Source organism: Rutidosis leptorrhynchoides, chromosome 6, assembly GCF_046630445.1.
Source record: "Rutidosis leptorrhynchoides isolate AG116_Rl617_1_P2 chromosome 6, CSIRO_AGI_Rlap_v1, whole genome shotgun sequence".
NCBI classification, from domain to species: domain Eukaryota; kingdom Viridiplantae; phylum Streptophyta; class Magnoliopsida; order Asterales; family Asteraceae; genus Rutidosis; species Rutidosis leptorrhynchoides.
The window spans coordinates 112,946,953-112,968,092 of record NC_092338.1 but is presented as its reverse complement, the minus strand read 5'-3'; the positions used below and the strand labels follow the sequence as shown (position 1 = coordinate 112,968,092).

Here is a 21,140-nt window from a genome sequence, read left to right as displayed (position 1 = left end):
GTGTTGAACGGGATTCCCATAAAAAATAGCACTTACATTGTCACAAAAAACGAGTATAGCGAGAGGCGTCGCGTCAATTTCAAATTTTCATATGGGTCTTGTTCAATTAAAAAGAAATAGGTCTTTTGCATATAAAAAATTAGGTAAGTACCAGCATAAGTCATAACAATATTTTCATAAGTACCACATATTGTTAAATATAGGTCCTTTATATTATGGGCCATGTACTAACGCACGTGTTGCACGCTCTCAAATTCACCCTGAGTATAGATTTAGTGATGGAACAATGTAGTTCTAACAATAAATTTCGTAACAAGCAACTTTCAGAGACCACATTTGCTACTCCCTGATATTCAGCTTCAGCGCTAGAACGCATCTGTGCGTGAAAAATGATCAGGTGGTGGGTGGTTTTTACCCCGTCGGTGATTCCAAACCCAACTTTCTAAGAAAAAGCTTTAAATCAGAATTAATTAAAAAAATTATGTTATGATACATAGAAATTGTAAAAAAAAAAAAAAAACGGGTATAATCAAAATAAATATCTATAAAATAATTCATAGACATTCGGAACCACACATGAACTGACTTTGACACCAAAAGAAAATGAAGCAAAAAAGCAAGAAAATAAAAAGAAAGAGATGCATGGCTGGTGGATCTTTGCCTCAAATCCAACCTTTTAATCCATTTAATTAATTATTAATTTCTTTATCACATCTACTGTATTTATTATTATTATTATTATTATTATTATTATTATTATTATTATTATTATTATTATTATTATTATTATTATTATTATATTATAATAATAATAATAATAATAATAATAAACTTAAAAGTTTTAAAACTTACAAAAAATTAGTGGGAAGCCTAGAGACAATCTGGGCCCCCACACCTCTAGCAATAGCAAAACCTATCCTAGTAAAAATATGAGCAGCAGCACCGGCACCAATATCTTGCGCCATCGAACTCTTCTGAACCCGCTTAAGCAAAGAAACAGCCTCCTTCTCTAATTCCCCAAGGGAAGAAAATGAGAAAGGAATGAAACCATAACCAATCGCCTGACAGCAAGATTCGTACTTGACCCGCTTCCGACGAGCCGCCTCAACCACAGCACGTCCAGGGACAAAGTCAGAAAGCCCAGACTGTGTCAAAGGAGAAGACCCTGTCAAGTCAACACAGACATCGCGACCACAATCCTAGGAATAAAGTAACACATCTGCAGGTCTGAGGGCCCTGTCGTTCCCTCCAGACAACCCAATGTCAACCTCCTTTCTCGCAGAAATCCCAGATCGATAACAAACATCAACAAGGGAATCCCGAACAATATTATGTCGATGCTTAATACCCACCATACCAGCACAAGACACCGCGTGATCCCCGAAAATATCCCCAGTAAAAACCCTTGAACAGGCAGAGCATGCCGTCGAGATAGAGAACAATGGAACACCTATATACTCCATTATTATTATTATTATTATTATTATTATTATTATTATTATTATTATTATTATTATTATTATTATTAATATTTATATTATTATTAATTATTTTTATTAATTATTTATATATTATTAATCCGTATATACTCCATATATATATTCTATATTTAAACAAAATCACTTGAAAACTTTTCTTCAATTAAAATCTATATTTCTCAAAAAAAGTTACAAAGAGAAAAACATTACCTCAAAAGAAATAGTAATAAAGTTTTTTTACTTTTTCATTCATCAAACAACTCAAATACGGGGTAAAAGATTATAAAATAAACTAAAATTAAATTAAATCGAAGTTGTGATTTGGTTCAACGATTGGTGGCCTGCTTCTTTTAGGGAGGTCAGAAGTTCGACCCCCGTTGACTACATATTAAAAACACAATTTCATCTCTGCAATGAAGTATTAAAAACATAATTTCATCTCTGCCATGACGTATCCATCCATGACACCCTTCCCATATCGTTTGATGTGGTTTAGTGAATTTAAAATTTATTTAATTTTAAATAATAAAATACAATAATTATAATTAAGGGGATGATTCTCACACACACTTTTTTGATAAGAGTAAAAGGTTAAAATAGGTGTGTGAGGATGAAAAAAGGGTGTGTCAGAATCATCAAGTTTCTTTTTAAATAAATAAATAAATATAATTAATAAATAAATAAAATAAAATAAAAAAGCAATAATCAAGTTTCTTTTGAGCAGTAGTATATCATCTTTTTAGCCTCTATAATTATAATTATATCTTTGCTTTTGCCAGCTCCGTTTCTTCTCTCTAAAAACATAAGCCCCAGTTTCATAGTACTTTTATATTTTCACCCGAAACCATCGAGATCTGAATTCAGGTATATTTTTCAGTTACTTAATCACCTGATTTTGCATCTAGTTTTTACTTCAATTGTGTAGATATTTCTTGATATATATTGTATCAACTAAATTGCTGCTGTTAAATAATTTTTATCGTAATTTGGATCTTAATTTGATAATATGTAACTTAAATTGTGTTTTGATCTAGTGAACTATTTTATTTTTGATCTTTTTTGATCAAGATTTCTGATTCTGATTAATGTAGTACAGTATGATATAATAACACTTGGTTGGATTTATTATAAGAGCTAAGTTATCTGCTTCAAGTTGGTGGTCTAAGATGTTTGACTATGTTGGTTGACTCATTTATGTTTGGAGTTTAGATTTTCGAATAGAAAGTTTAATGGGGCAGGAAGTCATTAAGGTTGTTATGATGAGGGTGATTGGTCACTTTTCGCCTTAGAGATAGTTAGCCGATTTTTCTTTACCAGAGTAGACTATTAAACGTGTCCCGATATCATTTAACATAAATGTATCAAGGGTTCGATAAATTCAGAAAATGTTTAGACTGATTAAGATGATTATGGATGTTTAATGTAAAAGGACATTTTTTTTCATAGAGGTATAATTTTTATTGAAGCAATTAGCAATGAAGTAATGTAAACATGGACAAATATGTTTAGTCCCTATCTAAGTAATTGTGTCACATGAACAATTTACTTTGAAAACGATGAGTCTAAGATAACATAGAATAGGAAAGCTCAAAACTTTACCTCTCTTGTGTTTACATTTAATAATGATAAATAAATAAGAATGCTCATTCAAATGAATCGCCTAAGCATCGTTTTCTTCTCCAAAGTAGCTAGAATTTTCGTCATATGTTTATATAATCTGTAAATAATGATAATCCTCACATTTTATGTGGATGCAATTCATGTGAATCATTATGTCACATAAATAAAACGGAGTACTGATTTTGACATCCTATCCCATAAGCGAGGTACGAGTTTATGAAGTTTGTTTCGCTACGTATGGCTAGTAAAGGTGGTTTTAATGTATTTGTTGTTGTTGTTTATAACTGGCTTGACATATAAATCTACGCCTCACATCACCTAATAAGAATTAAGGAAATCACTTTCGAGTTACTTTATGCTAATTCTTATATTCGAAACTATGAGTTGTCTGGCCATCTTTTTTCAAATTTAATACAGGATCTTGTATACTATTTTCAGCTTTGCAGTAATTTTTATTAAAGACTACTATACGAACGCTATTCTTATTTAAAGAAGATACAAGCTTGATACTTTACGCCATGTCTGGCTCTGCAAAAGCTCTGGAACCAGCGTTTCAAGGAGTCGGTCAAAGAGTGTATCCTTGTTGTCGTTTTTACTTAAGAACTGTTTATACTTTGATATTTCTTGAACAGTTTAATTATGTTCGATTGTATTGGAGTTTCCTTTAACAAATTTTAGAGGGACCGAGATATGGAGAATCGAAAACTTTCAGCCTGTACCTTTACCCAAGTCTGATTATGGTAAATTCTACTGTGGTGATTCGTACATTGTATTGCAGGTACTAATGATATTCAACACTGCTATTCATCACCCCGTATGTACATCCTAATATAATACTTTATATTTTGTAACATGTTTGTATTTTTTCAGACTACTTCTGGTAAGGGAGGTGCATATTTCTACGACATACATTTTTGGTTGGGAAAAGATACTAGCCAGGTAAAATATTATTTTCAAGTGTATACAGGGTTTCAAAAATCGCTACTCGGGTAGTACTCGGTCGTACTTTTTAGAGAGCACTCGGCAATTCAGGGAGCACTCGGATGTTGACCAAGTTTGACTTTGACCTATGTTGACCTGATTTTGACCAATTTTCACTGATTTTCCGAGCAATCCCGAGTTTTGGTTGAGTTTTTGACCTATATCTGAGTAATCCCGAGTTTTGGCCCAGTTTGACCAAGTTTGACCGTGTTTGACCATGTTTGACCGAGTACTTGCCGAGTACTCCACGACTTGCAAAAAACAGAGTACTTGTGTACAATGTTTATCTTTTTTTTTTTTTTTTCCGTTTTGTGAAGGTCAACTGTATAGTATCTTAATTCGTTTACATAATACAGGATGAAGCTGGAACAGCAGCAATAAAGACGGTCGAACTTGATGCGATACTTGGTGGTCGTGCGGTGCAGTATCGTGAACCGCAGGGTCATGAATCCGATAAATTTTTGTCGTATTTTAAACCATGTATTATTCCACTCGAGGGTGGTGTTGCAACAGGATTTAAGGAAACCAAAGAAGAAGAATTTCAAATACGATTGTACACATGCAAAGGAAAACGAGCTGTCAGATTGAAGCGGGTTCATAATATCACGATATTTTGAATATTGTGAATTTTGATTGTTATGGTGTATGTCTACTCTATGTTTAAGGGAAAATTGAGCAGTGTTTTTCATTCAGGTCCCGTTCTCTCGATCTACATTGAATCATGATGATGTGTTTATTTTGGATACAAAGGACAAGATTTTCCAGTTTAATGGGGCAAATTCGAATATACAAGAACGGGCTAAAGCACTAGAAGTTATTCAATTTTTGAAGGAAAAATATCATGATGGGATGTGCGATGTTGCAATTGTTGGTAAGGGCATATGCTATATTGTTTAAAGTTATTTAATATTTAAAAAGATAATTGGTTTCATAACTTTTTAATGACATATTCAGATGACGGAAAGCTACAAGCGGAGGGTGACTCGGGTGAATTTTGGGTCATATTTGGTGGGTTTGCACCTATTGGCAAAAAGGTCGCAAGTGATGATGATGTAGTCGTAGAAAAGACTCCTCCGAGACTCTATTGGTATAATTCTACAATCGTTGTAATTTTCCTCTTTTTGTTTACGTGTATGGATCGACCAAATAAAATCACATAATGAAATTCCCATGCATTACCTATGCTTACATTTGATTGCCTTTTTTGCAGCATAGCTGAAGGTCAGGTTAAGGACGTAGATGGCGAACTTTCGAAATCATTACTGGAAAACAGCAAATGCTATCTTTTGGACTGTGGGTCAGAGGTGTTTGTTTGGGTTGGTCGAGTAACACAAGTGGATGAAAGAAAAGCTGCGATGCAAGCTGCTGAGGTAAGCCACAGACGTAATTAACATTTTCTTGTTCGGGTACATATTATTGTGGGCCAAATTGGGTGGGTCGAGTTGGCCTGCAAACACTTCTTCACTTTTTATTAATGGGTCAATATGACCGGAAAGTCGATATGATCACAATTTTACTTATAATACTTGAATGAAACAATTATCTGTAGTCAGTAGATAATATAGTATGCTTTAGACTTTGGGCGACTGAATATGATTGACTCCTTTGAGTTCCCCGTTAAGCCTTTCTTTTTCTTATTCGAGATGAAACGAAAACCAAATTAACCTATACATAGTTAAAAAGGGAAGACTAAATGGTCGAAGTTGCCACTTCTAGTATGAAATATATGTTCTAACCTCTAAAATTCTGTAGGAGTTTATTGTCAGCCAAAATCGGCCCAAATCAACTCGTGTAACTCGACTAATCCAAGGTTACGAGACACATTCATTTAAGTCCAACTTTGAGTCATGGCCATCAGGTTCAGCACCTTCTGCTCCGGAGGAGGGTAGAGGAAAAGTAGCAGGTAAATATATATTCTTGCTGCCGTTTTTTTATTTTTATTTTTTTAATTATTATCATTTTTTTAATATCATGGTACTAATTGTGATGCTGTTTTCTATATTATAAGCCCTGTTGAAGCAACAAGGGGTTGGCCTCAAAGGGCTGGTAAAAAGTACTACTGCTGCAACTGAAGAAGTCCCACCTTTGCTTGAAGAAAATGGAAAAATCGAGGTTGAGCACAAACATTTTATATGACGGTGTGTTTTTCTTCTATTTTTGGAAAACAAGTTTGAATTTTTTTTATTATTTACATGTTTAGGTGTGGCGTATTAACGGCAGTGCTAAGACTCCAATACCCAAGGAGGATATCGGTAAGTTTTATAGTGGAGATTGCTACATCGTCCTTTACACTTATCATTCTAGTGAAAAGAAAGAAGATTACTACCTGTCCTGTTGGTACGGCAAAGATAGCATCGAGGTACATTCAAACAACATTATTGTATTTATACCAAATAATATAATTTTTTTGTGTTTGTGTGTTTTAAACCATGCTTATGATACTATAGTCTACGTTTAAGATAATATGATCCTGTCCTTTAACATCAGGAGGACCAAAATACGGCTGCTCGGCTGGCTACAACAATGTTTAACTCACTGAAAGGAAGACCAGTTCAGGTAGTGTATAAATTTTATCAAACTTTTGTTTAATTATTTTGTTCAATTTTAGTTAAATCATCATTGTACTGATTATAAAGAATTAAAATGTGCATTTTAATCACCACCTTATGCAGGGTCGTGTATATCAAGGGAAAGAACCACCTCAATTTGTTGCCATCTTTCAGCCTATGGTTGTGTTGAAGGTACTTGCTTCATTTTTGTAGTTTTTGAATTTTATCTGTACTTTGTTACGATATTAAATTCATTCAAATTCAAATTCAAATGTTGCGACATTGATAATTATTCTGTTATTAGGGTGGATTAAGCTCTGGTTACAAAAACTATATTGCCGACAAAGGGTTGAACGATGAAACCTATAGTTCAGACGGTGTAGCCCTCATTCAAATATCCGGAACTTCATCGCATAATAATAAAGCCGTTCAAGTTGAAGCTGTATGCTCCCCTTTAGTGATTTAATTATTTAATAAATAACTTTGTTTTTATAAATATATTTTACATTCATTTATTACGTAGTGGATGGTGCTTTTTTTATTGACGCTAATTACGTATATAAAGTATGATCTCTCTCTCTGTCAGGTGGCAACCTCATTAAATTCTTATGATTGCTTTCTTCTTCAATCTGGTTCATCGTTATTCACCTGGCATGGGAACCAGAGTATTGTTGAGCAGCAGAATCTAGCTGCCAAAATTGCTGAATTTTTGAAGGTATAACGTTAAGCAGGAATCTTCTTATCTTATATTTAATATAGAACGTTAATGTTACAGTTGTTATATTATAGATATGATAACGTCTATGGTATTCTGGTTTGAAACAATTGTTATATACGGTTCAATTTTGTGTTTAATATAATATAAATTTATTTATGTAACTTTTCAGCCTGGTGCCAACGTGAAGTTTGCTAAAGAAGGAACAGAAAACTCTACTTTCTGGTTTGCACTTGGAGAGAAACAAGGTTACACCAGTAAAAAAGTAGCACAAGAAACAGTCAGAGACCCTCATTTGTTTGGATACTCAATTAATAAAGGTTTCACAAAACAATCATTTAGTTTACTATAGACGATGTCAAATTCCTGATTATAACGACTATCTATTTTTTGTTTTGTATGTTGCTGTTTTCTGGATGCATAGGAAAGTTTGAGGTGAGTTCTTCATGTTATTTATGCTCACTGCACCTATTTATTATTACTCACTATACTAATTGCGGAGAATGTTTAACTACTATATTACCCTTGTGAACAGTAACTTTCACGGCTGTATACACGGGTATTTTAGTAATTTAGCATTTTTAATAAATATATTTTTTCTTCTTAATTTCGCTTGTACGCCTTTCACGGGGCCACACATCCTTAGTATACTCGATAAATGACTAGTTTTTTTTTTTGTTCTTGTTATGATAGATTGAAGAAATCTACAATTTTGCACAAGATGATCTGTTGACGGAGGATATATTAATTTTGGATACACATGCTGAAGTATTTGTTTGGGTGGGTCAGTCAGTAGACCCCAAAGAAAAGCAAAGTGCCTTTGAAATTGGCCAGGTATTCGTTTAGCATAGTTTTACGCTTTATTCCCATATTATTATTATTAGTTTTTTAATTAATCCGTTTTCATGAACTTTATTTCAGAAATACATAGAGTTGGCTTCGTCTCTAGACGGATTATCTCCATGTGTGCCGTTATACAAAATCTCTGAAGGAAACGAACCTATTTTCTTCACAACGTTTTTTTCATGGGATTCTGCAAAAGCTAATGTACGTATTGTTCGTACTGTTTATATAATTCTATATATCTTTTTTAAATCAAATTTATATGTATATACTGATTTGGATTTCGCCATGTAGGCGCACGGGAACTCATTCCAAAAGAAGATTTTACTTATGTTTGGATTAGGGGGAGGCCATGCTGCTGAGGTAAGCGAGTTGTATAATTGATGTTTTAACCAATATGGACTAAGGGCTGTTGGGAAACGGGCCAAAACGTGTGCAGGTTAGAATGAGTCACTTTTACTTCGTGGGTCGTAAAGATTGTAGTTGGGTTGGGCACCACTACTTTTTGTTCCTTTATTTCTTGTTAGATAATGAATATATCAATATCAATATCAAATATGTTAATACAACTATATTACTCCGTAGAAATCTGTTTTTTTTTTTCCTTTTCAAAAACTAAAACAAGTTGGGAAGTTGTAAACATCTGAATACACATTCTAACATTTGACCTGTTCTATTAAGTGAATTTTTGATATTCGACTTGTCATCAATCAAATACAACCGGACCTGACACGTTCTCATATGAAATGGTTTGAAACTACCACGTTTCAACGTATATTCCCGTCACGGACATTATTAGTTGTCAGGTGTTCAAGGATCTTTGATTTGGTGTTATTGCAGAGTCAAGAAAGGTCAAATGGAAACCAGGGTGGGCCCACGCAAAGAGCTTCAGCCTTGGCGGCCTTAAACTCTGCTTTCCAATCATCTCCAAGTTCTACTAAATCTTCAGCTTCTCTAAAGGTACCAAGCCGAGGATCACAAAGAGCAGCTGCAGTTGCTGCTTTATCTTCGGTTCTCACTGCTGAAAAAAAGGATGCTTCTCCTGTTCAACCTGTTAGAAGCCCGCCATCTGAACGTGGCTCACCTGGTACTCATCCTACACTTATTTTTTTATTAATTAATCATGATAAATATTAATTAAGTTATCATTTGGTTAACTGCGGTGTCTGACTTATGCAAATATAAATGTTTCTATTTTGGTTTTCTTCTATATCTACGCATATAATTTTGAAATGTATTATTTTAATGTATAAAAATTCTGATTCGATAAATCCCCGAATTGCCGATTACTCCTTTCAAAGTCCCGACCGTGTACTCCCCGAATAGCGAGTTTTGCAACCTTGAATAAAACCTAACCTGATCTATCCACGGGGGAGTAATTTCCGAGTAATTTTTCATGATTAATTCCGAGTAATTTCCGAATCGGACCATATGTTGAGCCGGGTAATCCCGAGTCTTACACTGGATCTAACCCATCACAAGTAAATGGGCCAAATTTGCCACATCTACTCATAGTGCATGGTCTTTGCAGCCATTGCAAAGAGTGAAGAACGTTCTGATGTTGTGGCAACTAACGGAAGTTCAGAAGTCACTACCGAGACGTCCGAGCCTATTCCAGTGACAAACGGTGAAGTTTCACCACCAAAGTCAGCAGCAGATGAAAACGAATGTGATAGTACTGTAGACAGTCAAAGCACTTTCAGTTACGAACAACTTAGGGCTAAATCCGAGAACCCAGTTACGGGAATCGATTTCAAGAGAAGAGAGGTTCGTCTTTTATTTATTTAACTAGTATTATCCATTTGTTGCTTCGATTCTAGATTATAAATTTAAAATCGTAATAATTGGTTCTTAGGCTTATCTCTCCGCCGAAGAATTCGAGGCCGTACTTGGGATGACAAAAGAAGCATTCTACAAAATACCGAAATGGAAGCAAGATATGATGAAGAAGAAAGTTGATTTGTTCTAGGAATTGATATTTTGCTGGCAACATAAGATTTATTCTTTCAATTTTTAGTTTTTAATTGTGTTGGTGTCATGATTAATTATAGGAGGAGTTAGTGTGAGTTATTTAATGCCCCGAGTAAAGAGTGATTTTTTCTGTTGCCTCTCTTTTGTTACCGCTGACGCTGCATCTGTTTATGTTGAAGTTATGCCTCGTTGATTTGGTATCGAGTCGAAGGTATGTATGTGGATTTGAGTGAGTTTGTGATTTTTTTTTATTCAAACGACTGTAAATGTTGATGTTGATGCTGATGCCTTTGTATTTGAGAACTCGGGTATTAATGGTTAAGAGTTTGTTTTGGTATTTTCATGTCTCGTTTCATTTTGTGTCGAGTAACTTTTGGTTTTTGATTTGAGTTGACGAGTTTTGGATTTTAATGGAGGAAAAAATGCTTGAAATTGCTGAAATCGTCTTGGATATAATTGCATGTAGAAAAAGTGATATAAGCGTATTTGATCTGAGTTCACGAGTTTTTAATTTTTAACATAACCTGTAAATATAGTCTAAAAGGCTAGGAATCAAGGAGACAAAAGAGAGTGGCATGATGAAGACAGTGAACACGAGTGCCAAACTGATTAGTGATTAGTGGGGTGGCTAAAGAGGTGCATGTGAAGATCGGAGAATGGGAAGGAGCGATTGATCTCTTAGTCGTGCTTATAGACGACTTCAAGTTAGTACTTGAGATAATGTTTTCAGATAAGGTACGCGGTTTGCCTATGTCGTTTGCTAACTAATTGTGTATCTTGGATGGTGGGAAAGCTTGTATGGTGTCAACCAAACGTGGAAGCAAGAATGCATCCAAGTCACTTTCGGCCATGCAATTCAAGAAGGGATACAACAAGAATGAGACTTGCTATTTAGCGGTAGCAAGGCAAGAGACGACCGAAGATAAGGGAAAACTATAGGTACCCAAGGAGATTGAGAAGGTCCTTGATGAGTTCAAGGATGTCATGCCTAAGGAGATATCAAAGAAATTACCACTTAGGAGGGAGGTAGACCATGCGATCGAGTTGGAGCCGGGATCAAAACCACCTTCCAAAGCCCCGTACGGAATGTCCCCACCCGAGTTGGAGGAGTTGCGGAGACAACTCAAGGAGTTGATGGATGCGGGATACATCTGACTCTCAAAATCCCCGTATGGTGCCCCGATGCTATTTCAAAGATATGACGGGTCCCTGCTGATGTGTATAGACTACTGAGCACTCAACAAGGTAACTATCAAGAAAAAAAATACCCAAACCCGCTTATTGTTGATTTGTTCGATCAACTTGGGAAAGCGAGATACTTCACCAAGTTAGATTTGAGGTCGGGATACTATCAAGCCCGAATCACTGAAGGAGATGAGACTAAGACTACATGCATGACAAGGTATGACGCTCATGAATTCCTAGTATAGCGACACCATGGAAGATCATGTGAGGCACTTGAAGCAAGTATTCCAAGTACTAAGGGACAATGAGTTGTATGTGAAACTAGAGAAATGCTCATTTGGATTAGAAGAGGTGGAATTTCTTGGGCATCGAATAAAAGATGGGAAGCTACTGATAGTAATAAAATTTCTTAAAATTTTGTTCATTTATATATCAGACACTCATCGTAATGAGATTGATGGACTATAATGTCCGGGTCAAAATGCCCATATTAGTACACATTGCTGAGAGGAGAATTTTTTACACGGAGGGGATGTAGTTGTGCTTCGACGTTTTGGGTATTCCGTCGTCAGTTTGGTTGGTAGAAGGCGATTTGTTCTTGTTTTTTTTTTTTCTTTTCCGGTTGGTGTTCGTTTTGTAAGTTGTGTTTGTTATGTGGTTAGTCTAGTTTGGGCCTAGTTCGTGTTGATGTTTTAAGTCTTGTTGTAATTCTTTTATTTTGGCCCGACCCGACTTGTACGGTTTGGATTTCCTCGATGTGCTCAGGTCTGTGCATGGTACGGGACCGAGCCAAAGTAATTCGGTTCGGTTCCGTCCTGAGTTTCAAATTATTGAAGAAAGTCATACAAGGACCATACCATATAATTTCAGTTCGGTTCGATTCCATAAGTTTCAAATCGGTTCGGTTCCATAAGTTCCAGTTCGGGATCTTTGAAAGAACCGTCCCTTAAGTGTTTTACCCACTTGAACCCTTTTGTAATAATAAGTTTTTTTCCTTTGAAACGTTAGATGATATTTCTATAGAATCCTAAGGATTATATAGGCTCGATTTCAGGTTTGTAAAAATGATGAAAAGATTGAACTCGAAGTTGTATGTGGAGAACTGTTTGATAAATTAGTAAACAGTTAAGGAAGAAAGTACAACTATTACTATTATATAAAGAAAACCAATATCTTAACTAATGTTACGACTAGAGTAAGTAAGACTTGTAATATGATTATATTTCTTTTACAACTCTCACTTTTTTAAATAATTTCATTTAATTCAGTCCGATACTTTACCCGGAATTCGGGGTTTGGTACCGATCTGAACCAAATCTCTAAAATAGAAAGAAAAGAAAAAAAGAAAAGACTGTGGACCGTATTGAACATCTTCGGTCCATTCGGTTCCGTTCTTATTTTTTGATTTTTACGGTTTTTCGTGGTCAATGCATACCCCAATTTGATGAAAACCCGGCTCCCATGAACCCCGGGCCCGCAGTTGTATACCCCTTGCCAAATATGGGGTGCAGGTTCGAATCTGGCCTGCGCCAACTGTTGGGTATTGGGGGGAGGAGTTTTACACGGTATACTTAGCCCTTACGGGGTGGGTGGTATAGGTGCTACGGCACACGGTGTCAGGGTTTCACCGCCAAATTAAACCTTGCCAAATATAACGATTTTTTTTTATTTTTATTTTTTTATTTTTTTTTGCCAAAAAAAGAAAAAAAATGCCCATATTAGTACATTGTAATCACAACCGTCCGATCATATACCAAAATCAACGTCCACCGCTGAATCCATTACCAACGACGGACCCTACACATTTGAATTCAAATACAACTAACGGTCTTCTCTGCAAACTTAATTGTAAAAAAAATTCCTTAATTCCAACGAGATACACTAATTGAATTCACTACCGTCTCTTATAATTTAGGGTTTTTATTCTTTATCTCTCTAAGAATCAATTACACCAAATCCAATCCACTGAATTCAGTTTCCTTACATACAAGATCTGATTTGATCGATCAATTTCAAATCCTTAGAATTAATGGAGGTGATTGCATCAAGAGAAGTGAATGATTTGAATTTGAATTTGGCTTCAAGAAAGGCCCAAGAAGCTGGTAAATTTTCTATCTTTTGTATTTAATCTAATCTAATTTGGTTTATTATAAAAGGATTCAAATTCAGTCGTGTGATTGATTTTGGGTTTTTGATAATTTTGTAGCTTGGAGGAGGTTTCAAGCTACTGAATGGCTTGAAAGTATAGTGGGCCCATTACAAATACCAAAACAACCATCCGAAAAAGAATTCATTTCTTGCTTAAGAAATGGATTAATTCTTTGTGATCTTATTAACAAGATTGAACCAGGGTCTGTCCCAAAGGTATGAACCTGATTAGTATGATAAAAATTATTACTTGCAGAATTTGTTTTCAAGAATTTAGTATTTTTGACTGTTTAATTTGATTAGTGATCTTTGATTAATTGTAATTAAGGTTGTGAAAATTAGTAAGATTCCATCTCAAGAACTTACATGGGATTCTCAACCGTTGCCTGCTTATCAATTCTTTGAGAATGTTCGAAACTTTTTGAAAGCAGTTGAAGAATTAAAGCTGCCTGTATTTGAAGCTTCTGTTTTCGGAAGGGTAAATATTTGTTACAATGAAATCAATACATTTTACTATGTTTCTTTTTACTGCTTCATTATAGCTTTACTTATTTGATGATTAATTTTATTTTTAGGATAATTTGGAGAAGGGTTCGTCTACAAAGATCGTTGATTGCATTTTGGGACTTAAAGAATATAATGAGAGGAAATTGAGAAAAGATGGGAATGGATCTTGTAAGCATAGTTTGATATCGCCTTTACGTTCAAACGGTCGAACCCCTATGTGGTTAGACCCGAATAGGCAGTTGGGTATGTCTGCCAATACTGAAAAACAGTCACCTTCTCAAAACGATGCACAAAAACTTGAAGGTTCTACATATTCTCACATTATTCTATTCATGTATAAATATGAATCTTGGATCCAAAGAATGATTTGGTTGATTGTTATCGTAAAGTGAATTTTTTTGGTACTGTGTAGATTCAATAGTTAATGCCTTAGCTGACTGTATGATTGATGCTAAAGAAAATTTCAATAGTGACATGCTGTCTTCTCTTCGTAATGGAAATACGGTAACTATCGCCTTCCTTTTAGTATAACGTCTTGTGAACTATTTACTTCATTAGAAACTTAGTTTGTAATTTAATTAATGTTTTGTAGGATTCCTTAAAGTTGTTTAGTAAGATGCTTTTAACTACTTTAGAAGAACAGTCTGGATACAAGTTCCCTAAGGTACCATCTTCCATTAGAAACTTTGGTTCATTTAAAGTCACAATTTAAAGTCACAACATCAACTTAAATAATTTTCTTTTTGTATATCAGTCGAACCCGGTTGTCAAACATCTATCAAAAGAAAGTAGTGGGTCGATTCTCAGTTCAGCTATTTTGTCACCACCAAATTCTTCTACAACTGGAAACGGAAAAGTATGTGGATTAAATTTAAATTTAAATTTAAATCCTTTTTGTAGTATTAATTGAAGAGAATTTTAGCTGTAATAATTATTCGAGAATTTTGTTGCAGCGTTATCAAGCCGTTGATTCAAACCACGAGCAGATAGTTGTGGCACAAGAGAAAAAGCTACAAGTATGCTTTCTATAAACCTCTTTATGTACTAAATCGAACAACCTGCAGCCTCGTTGTTAATAATCGTGTCTTGCAGAACTTAAAGGCATTGCTGTCGATCACACAAGCTGAGTTTGGGGACATGCAGTCACAATTGCAAAAGGATTTTAAAGAGATAGGTATATGAAGTTGCTTATTAATGTTCAGCAAATCGTTTTCTCGTTTGTACTAATGGCATGAGAATACTTATATTTTGCCTAATTGCAGAGAGTCATATAATGGAGTTATCTGCTGCTGCCCAGGGATATCACAAGGTTCTGAGAGAAAATCGAACCTTATACAACATGGTGCAGGATTTAAAAGGTATATAATATACTTTATCTAATCTTAGACATTGATGTAACATTAATATTCGACATATTTCAGGGAACATTCGAGTTTACTGCAGGATCAGACCTGCGTTTAAAACTGACACTAAAAATGTAATTGACTATATTGGTGAAGATGGTTCGTTAGTGGTTATGGATCCTACAAAACCACATAAAGATGGAAAAAAGTTGTTTCAGTTCAACCATGTTTTTGGTCCTACTGCCACTCAAGGTAACTAAACAAAACCACTTTCTGTTGTGTTACTTTCGATTATTACGTTAAATTCTTAACATTTTACACTTTAATTTTTAGAGGAGGTATTTAAGGATACGCAGCCGCTTATAAGGTCCGTTATGGATGGTTACAATGTATGCATTTTTGCATACGGACAAACGGGATCCGGTAAAACGCATACAATGGTGAGCTTCATAAAACCCTTAAAAACTGTTATTTACACTTTTTGAGTAAACTTGTACCGATTCTAATATCATTTGGTTGGTTTTGATAGTGCGGGCCTTCTGGTGCATCGAAAAAAGATCTGGGAATCAATTATTTGGCACTTAATGATTTGTTTGATCTATCGAATACAAGAAAAGATGTGATAAATTATGAACTTTATGTACAAATGGTGGAAATATACAATGAACAAGTCAGAGATCTTCTCACGAATGATTCTGCATCCAATAACAAATTGGAGATTCGTAGTTGCGCAGCTGAAAATGGGTTGAGTCTTCCGGATGCAACGATTGTACCCGTGATGTCGATAACAGATGTTCTCAATTTAATGAAAAGCGGTCAAGTGAATCGTGCTGTTAGTTCTACGGCACTCAACAATCAAAGTAGCCGGTCCCACAGGTTTGAAAATTACAAACCCTTGAATTATTTTATTCTTCTATATTAAATAAAGGTGAAATGGGTTAAACCAAGTGTCAAAATGGGTTAAAACAAGTGTTAGCATGGGTCTGCCCAAACACTGCTTGTTAATGATGTATGCAGTCTACCTAACAGTAGAAGAGGTGAAAGTGTCATACGGCTCTATTGAGTCGACTGCAATCGTCGATTTGTTGGCGACTTGACTGACTCTTAGTTACTAAATTAAATTCCAGGCAGGATTTAAAACCCATGGAAATTTGATTCTACCATTTTCATGGCGTCTATTATTATTATTTTTTATATAAAAAAAAACCTTTTTCCTACTTAAAGGCCGGAGGTCCTCTCGGAAGCAATCTCTTTATCCGTCGAATAAAGAGAGGGATGACTTTCTCTACTCTTGAGAGTGTTTCACTCTGGGTGGAAAAATACTTGTCTTTATTCTCGGATAGGGGAAAGATTGTCTACATATTACCTCCCCCATACACCACTCATGTGGTATTGGGTTTTGTTGTTGTTGTATACAACAACAACAACAATACCCAATCCCACAAACGTAGGGTATGGGGGAGGTAGAGTGTAGACAATCATTCCTCGTACCCTAGATTAGAAGGAAATCACTACTCCACCCTTGGGTATAGAACCCGCGACTAGATCAGGTCTTCCCTCCCTCTACTCTAGAGGCAAAAGAGATTGCTTCCTAAGGACCTCCGGCCAGAAATGCTCATAAAAACAAAAAGTGTGGGCAAATGATACGTACCTGTAAACGTTATGCGCGCCTAGAAAGATGCAACCATACAAAGTAGCCATAAAGAGAGGACACATATAGCAAGTAAAGCATAACAATAGGACAAATAGCATGGATAATATAGTGCGCATAGACATGTAATTTCAAGTAGGCCTACCAACAAGCAAAATACACACCCACCCTCCCAGCCACACATACACACCTACAATATTAAAATATAATTTAGGATGTGATGTACTTTAAGATTGCAGTCTACCCATTTTAGCTAAATTTAAAACCTTTTACCTGTTTAATGTGTTATAGATGGTCAGAATGTTCATTTTTGCGGGTTGGAACCAGGATCTAGTCGGGTTTGACCAATCTGACTCATTTCCGATTTAGCTAAAAAAGCTTCTTGTTTGTCTGATGTCTTATTGTTGACATAAAATCCTTTCGCTTCATTAGTAAGTTAAAGTAAATGAGCTGAAATTGTCATCCTGACAGTAAATATGTGTTGTGTACTTTTTCAGCATATTAACGGTGCACGTTCATGGAAAAGATATAAACGGGGGCATGATACGTAGCTGCCTTCATTTGGTAGATTTAGCAGGAAGCGAACGAGTCGATAAATCAGAAGTAACAGGTGACGGGCTTAAAGAAGCGCAATATATAAACAAGTCGCTTTCTTGTTTAGGAGACGTGATTACAGCTTTATCTCAGAAAAATTCCTACATACCGTACCGAAACAGCAAACTTACGTTACTTCTTCAAAACTCATTAGGTACATAACAGTAATAACACTATAACACTATAATAAACATAAACTAATCACTTTTTAAGTTAACTGGTTATATTTATTTAACCGTGCAGGAGGAAATGCAAAGACGTTGATGTTTGCGCATGTGAGCCCCGAAAGTGACTCACTCGGGGAGACGGTTAGTACGTTAAAGTTTGCGCAACGTGCCTCGACTGTTGAACTCGGTGCAGCCAGTTTAAATAAAGAAAGTCGGGAGGTGATGGATCTTAAAGAACAGATTGAGACCTTGAAAAGACAACTGGGAGAAAAGGAGCCAAATAGTGCACAACAAGTTAACAGATTGGAACCAAAATCACCATTACAACGGCAAAAAACATCGGCAGCTGTTGTAGAAAGAACACCACCTCGTCCACGAAGGTTGAGCATCGAGAACAAATGTGGGCCACCTCCAAAGAGCCCAATGGGTCTGAATTCAGCTGCAAAAAGTAGACAGATGAAAACTGATGTGAGGCTACCGAAAACGCCTGAGCCTCAGGTGTCCATCAGAAAAGAAATCGTAATCTCTTCTGAAATAAGGACGAGTACTGTAAATGGCAATGTTCGTCAATCTGAAATGAAATCGTCGTCACATATTAAGAAATCACTTAGGACCATTGGCAAACTGATTAACGGCTCTGAAAAACGGTGAGTTCAGTAAAAAAGAAAAAAAAAAAAAAAAATGTTTGTTTTAGTGAATGTCATGAAAACAGGTTCATATCGTTTTGTTCTGTGCAGGATTCAACAAAAAACAAACGAGGTGCAATCATTAACTCCTCTTACAGTTAGTAAGCCATCAAGACGACAGTCTTTAACAGGAGTTCAGCCACTTAGTAAGCCATGTAAGTCAAATTTGTATAAAGTTTAGTGTATGGTAACTTTGTATCAGTTAAAAAAAGTACTGGGTAGTAATCTTTAGGCATGTGTATAAGTGTATTTTTTGGTTTTGGTTAGGTGTTGATGGAAATAGGAATGCGAAAACGCCACCACCAGCCAATCGTGCAAGCAATGGCAAGTGGATGTAGTAAAAGCGCCTTAACTTTGGCTGTGACTTGAAAGGTTTTTGATGGCTTTGACTCGAAGCAGCATACTATTGACAGTTATTGCGGTTACTTTCGGTTAGAATACAGAAGGACCTTTATTAGTTTGGCATTTAGGTGAAATTTACTAGTGTACAAAAAAGAGTAGAGCAGAATTTATTTTGGTTTTAACATGATTAATAATATTGAAATATTGATATTTCATTGACTGATATTCTGCCTCAAAACTTCATCACTTCTTCAGTTATGTACTATGTGTGTGGTGTGTGTGTGGTATGTACTAATGGGGCTGAGCATCGGTTCGAATATGAACCCAGCCGGCTGGTGATTATGTTCGGGACCCTGAACCGAATCAGAAATCACTAAACTTGGTCAAAGTTAATTGATATTTGTGGTGTACTTCCTTTGTAAAGAGTTCGATATCAATGGCCAAGTTTATTTGATACCAGATCAAATACTTACTGATCAAACCTAAAATCACAAGTTATTTTTTTTCTGATACTAGCTCAAATACTGACCAAACCTAAAATCAGGGATAGTAAGTAAGTTTGAGTGCTTAATTTGAGAAGAAGATGATTGATTGATTTTTTTTCTTTTTATCTCCTCATGCAAACCCGGTCGAAATACGAGAATATGCAAGGGTGTAAAACAATCAATCGATTAATCTACTTATTTAATTGGGTAATTAATATCTAAGGTGATGAATTCCGATGAAGATGATCGGAGTTCAATCAAATTGGTTGACATGACACACGTACCATTTGAGTGCGTAACAAACTTTCCTAGATATTCGGGCTAACGTGACACAGACGCTCCGCTCGTGTGCTACTGTTTAGATATTTTGAGACATGTTTGCAGACTACCGGATAGCGCACGGAATGTCCAAGCTAAGGGCTTACGTGTAAACACGTGCTAGATATTCTTCCAAGTATTCCTATCCGGCACATCTTATCCGGTCCTTTGATAACGGCCCCAGAATATTATGCACGCGTATGAATCATTATCTTCTATTCTAGACTTCCTCCTTTCAATCCTTCATTCTTTTAAATATATATCAACACCTTTCACTAATTCTGGTTATGGTTTCCGGCTACACATATTTTATCCATGCCGGTAATGAAACGACCCTAGAGACAATCGCCCGGCATAAGCTAAAGCAGTGTAATAACCGAGTAGTTACAGGTAATCAATATGTTGTAAGTGGATGATTCGTATTGAAAATATGAATTATTTGATACTGGGGTATATCATTAAATACAAAAATGTTGAACTTACAACCTTAACGTGAGTTCATCATATCTCCACACTTGAGTTATCATGCGTTATGCTAAACCTACTTCTCTTATATATTATTGTTAAGTCCTTTGAGCTCATTATAAAGAACCTTTTATTCGATGTAATTTGATACTTACTTAATGAGCTACTAATTAAGTTATTTATTTAACCTCAATCAGATTTAAACAATAAATCTATTGAATTCCTTCGACTTTTTCAAGATGGAACTTGTCATGATCCATAATAATAATTTGCTACTCAAAATTAAACCTTACACACCCCTTAGGTAGCTCAAGAGATGTACAGGCTGCGAGTCCCTTTCACCCCAAAAGTGTGACGACCCGGAAATTTCCGACCAAATTTAAACTTAATCTTTATATGATTTCGACACGATAAACAAAGTCTGTAATGTGGAGTCTTAAAATTTTTGAACTGTTTACATGGATTCATTTAATATTTGACCTTCGACCATTACCGACGATTCACGAACAGCTATTTATAAATAGATATGTGTGTATATATATCTATTTATAATTTATTATATATATATATATATATATATATATATATATATATATATATATATATATATATATATATATATATATATATATAATTGGAATTATAATTTAAAATATTATATGTTATTGTTATTAAAAATTTATTTGTGTAAAATAGAATAAAAATAGAATATTATAATATTTATCTTTTAAAACATATCTATAAAATATATATTAAAATTAAAAATACATATTAAATATTAGCATTATATTATTAATATTATTACATTATAATCTCCTTGATTGAATATGATTGAATGTGTAGTCGAATTAAAATTCTTGAATTAAAGTTCAGGTCACTCTCTACATATGAATTCGTTGGTTTAATATTATAAGTATTATTTGGTAACTGTACCTAATTGATTAAACTTTGAATATTACTATGTATGGTACTGTGTCTGATTAATTATTTTATTTGTTTTCCTGACAACCCACTAGTTATGTTACATCCCACTATCTTATATTTATATAGGTATATGACACTTAAACATACGGATGATATATATATCACAAC

General features: G+C 35.0%; 2 protein-coding genes across 2 annotated transcripts; both read left to right on the top strand.

Annotated features, from left to right (window-relative positions):
* Positions 1-2,256: 2,256 nt before the first annotated feature.
* Positions 2,257-10,486, top strand: LOC139855805 (villin-2-like). Its single transcript, XM_071845048.1, has 23 exons — positions 2,257-2,342; positions 3,537-3,672; positions 3,777-3,876; positions 3,969-4,037; positions 4,436-4,672; positions 4,773-4,950; positions 5,034-5,166; positions 5,290-5,449; positions 5,832-5,982; positions 6,088-6,191; positions 6,280-6,438; positions 6,567-6,635; positions 6,752-6,820; positions 6,933-7,070; positions 7,215-7,343; positions 7,516-7,663; positions 7,768-7,778; positions 8,037-8,177; positions 8,265-8,390; positions 8,481-8,549; positions 9,027-9,273; positions 9,718-9,953; positions 10,042-10,486. Exons 2-23 carry the CDS (start codon positions 3,617-3,619, stop codon positions 10,153-10,155), a joined length of 2,844 nt encoding a protein of 947 aa, XP_071701149.1. The 5' UTR covers positions 2,257-2,342; positions 3,537-3,616; the 3' UTR covers positions 10,156-10,486.
* Positions 10,487-13,371: 2,885 nt separating this feature from the next.
* LOC139853983 (kinesin-like protein KIN-14L) lies at positions 13,372-18,839 on the top strand. Its single transcript, XM_071843319.1, has 17 exons — positions 13,372-13,444; positions 13,549-13,706; positions 13,819-13,968; positions 14,066-14,300; positions 14,410-14,501; positions 14,590-14,661; positions 14,752-14,853; positions 14,951-15,013; positions 15,090-15,171; positions 15,260-15,355; positions 15,419-15,592; positions 15,674-15,780; positions 15,870-16,216; positions 17,489-17,739; positions 17,829-18,399; positions 18,490-18,593; positions 18,706-18,839. The coding sequence occupies exons 1-17, from the start codon at positions 13,372-13,374 to the stop codon at positions 18,774-18,776; spliced, it is 2,748 nt and encodes a 915-aa protein (XP_071699420.1). The 3' UTR covers positions 18,777-18,839.
* The last annotated feature ends 2,301 nt before the right edge of the window (positions 18,840-21,140 follow it).

What these genes read in the sequence shown, in the direction of transcription:
- LOC139855805 (XM_071845048.1), top strand. Translation starts at nt 3,617, where the DNA reads ATGTCTGGCTCTGCAAAAGCTCTGGAACCAGCGTTTCAAGGAGTCGGT. An exon ending in ATTCGTACATTGTATTGCAG is followed by an intron (nt 3,877 to 3,968) that starts GTACTAATGATA and finishes GTATTTTTTCAG; the next exon opens with ACTACTTCTGGTAAGGGAGG. An exon ending in AAGAAAATGGAAAAATCGAG is followed by an intron (nt 6,192 to 6,279) that starts GTTGAGCACAAA and finishes TTACATGTTTAG; the next exon opens with GTGTGGCGTATTAACGGCAG.
- LOC139853983 (XM_071843319.1), top strand. Translation starts at nt 13,372, where the DNA reads ATGGAGGTGATTGCATCAAGAGAAGTGAATGATTTGAATTTGAATTTG. An exon ending in AAGCTTCTGTTTTCGGAAGG is followed by an intron (nt 13,969 to 14,065) that starts GTAAATATTTGT and finishes TTTTATTTTTAG; the next exon opens with GATAATTTGGAGAAGGGTTC. An exon ending in CGATGCACAAAAACTTGAAG is followed by an intron (nt 14,301 to 14,409) that starts GTTCTACATATT and finishes GGTACTGTGTAG; the next exon opens with ATTCAATAGTTAATGCCTTA.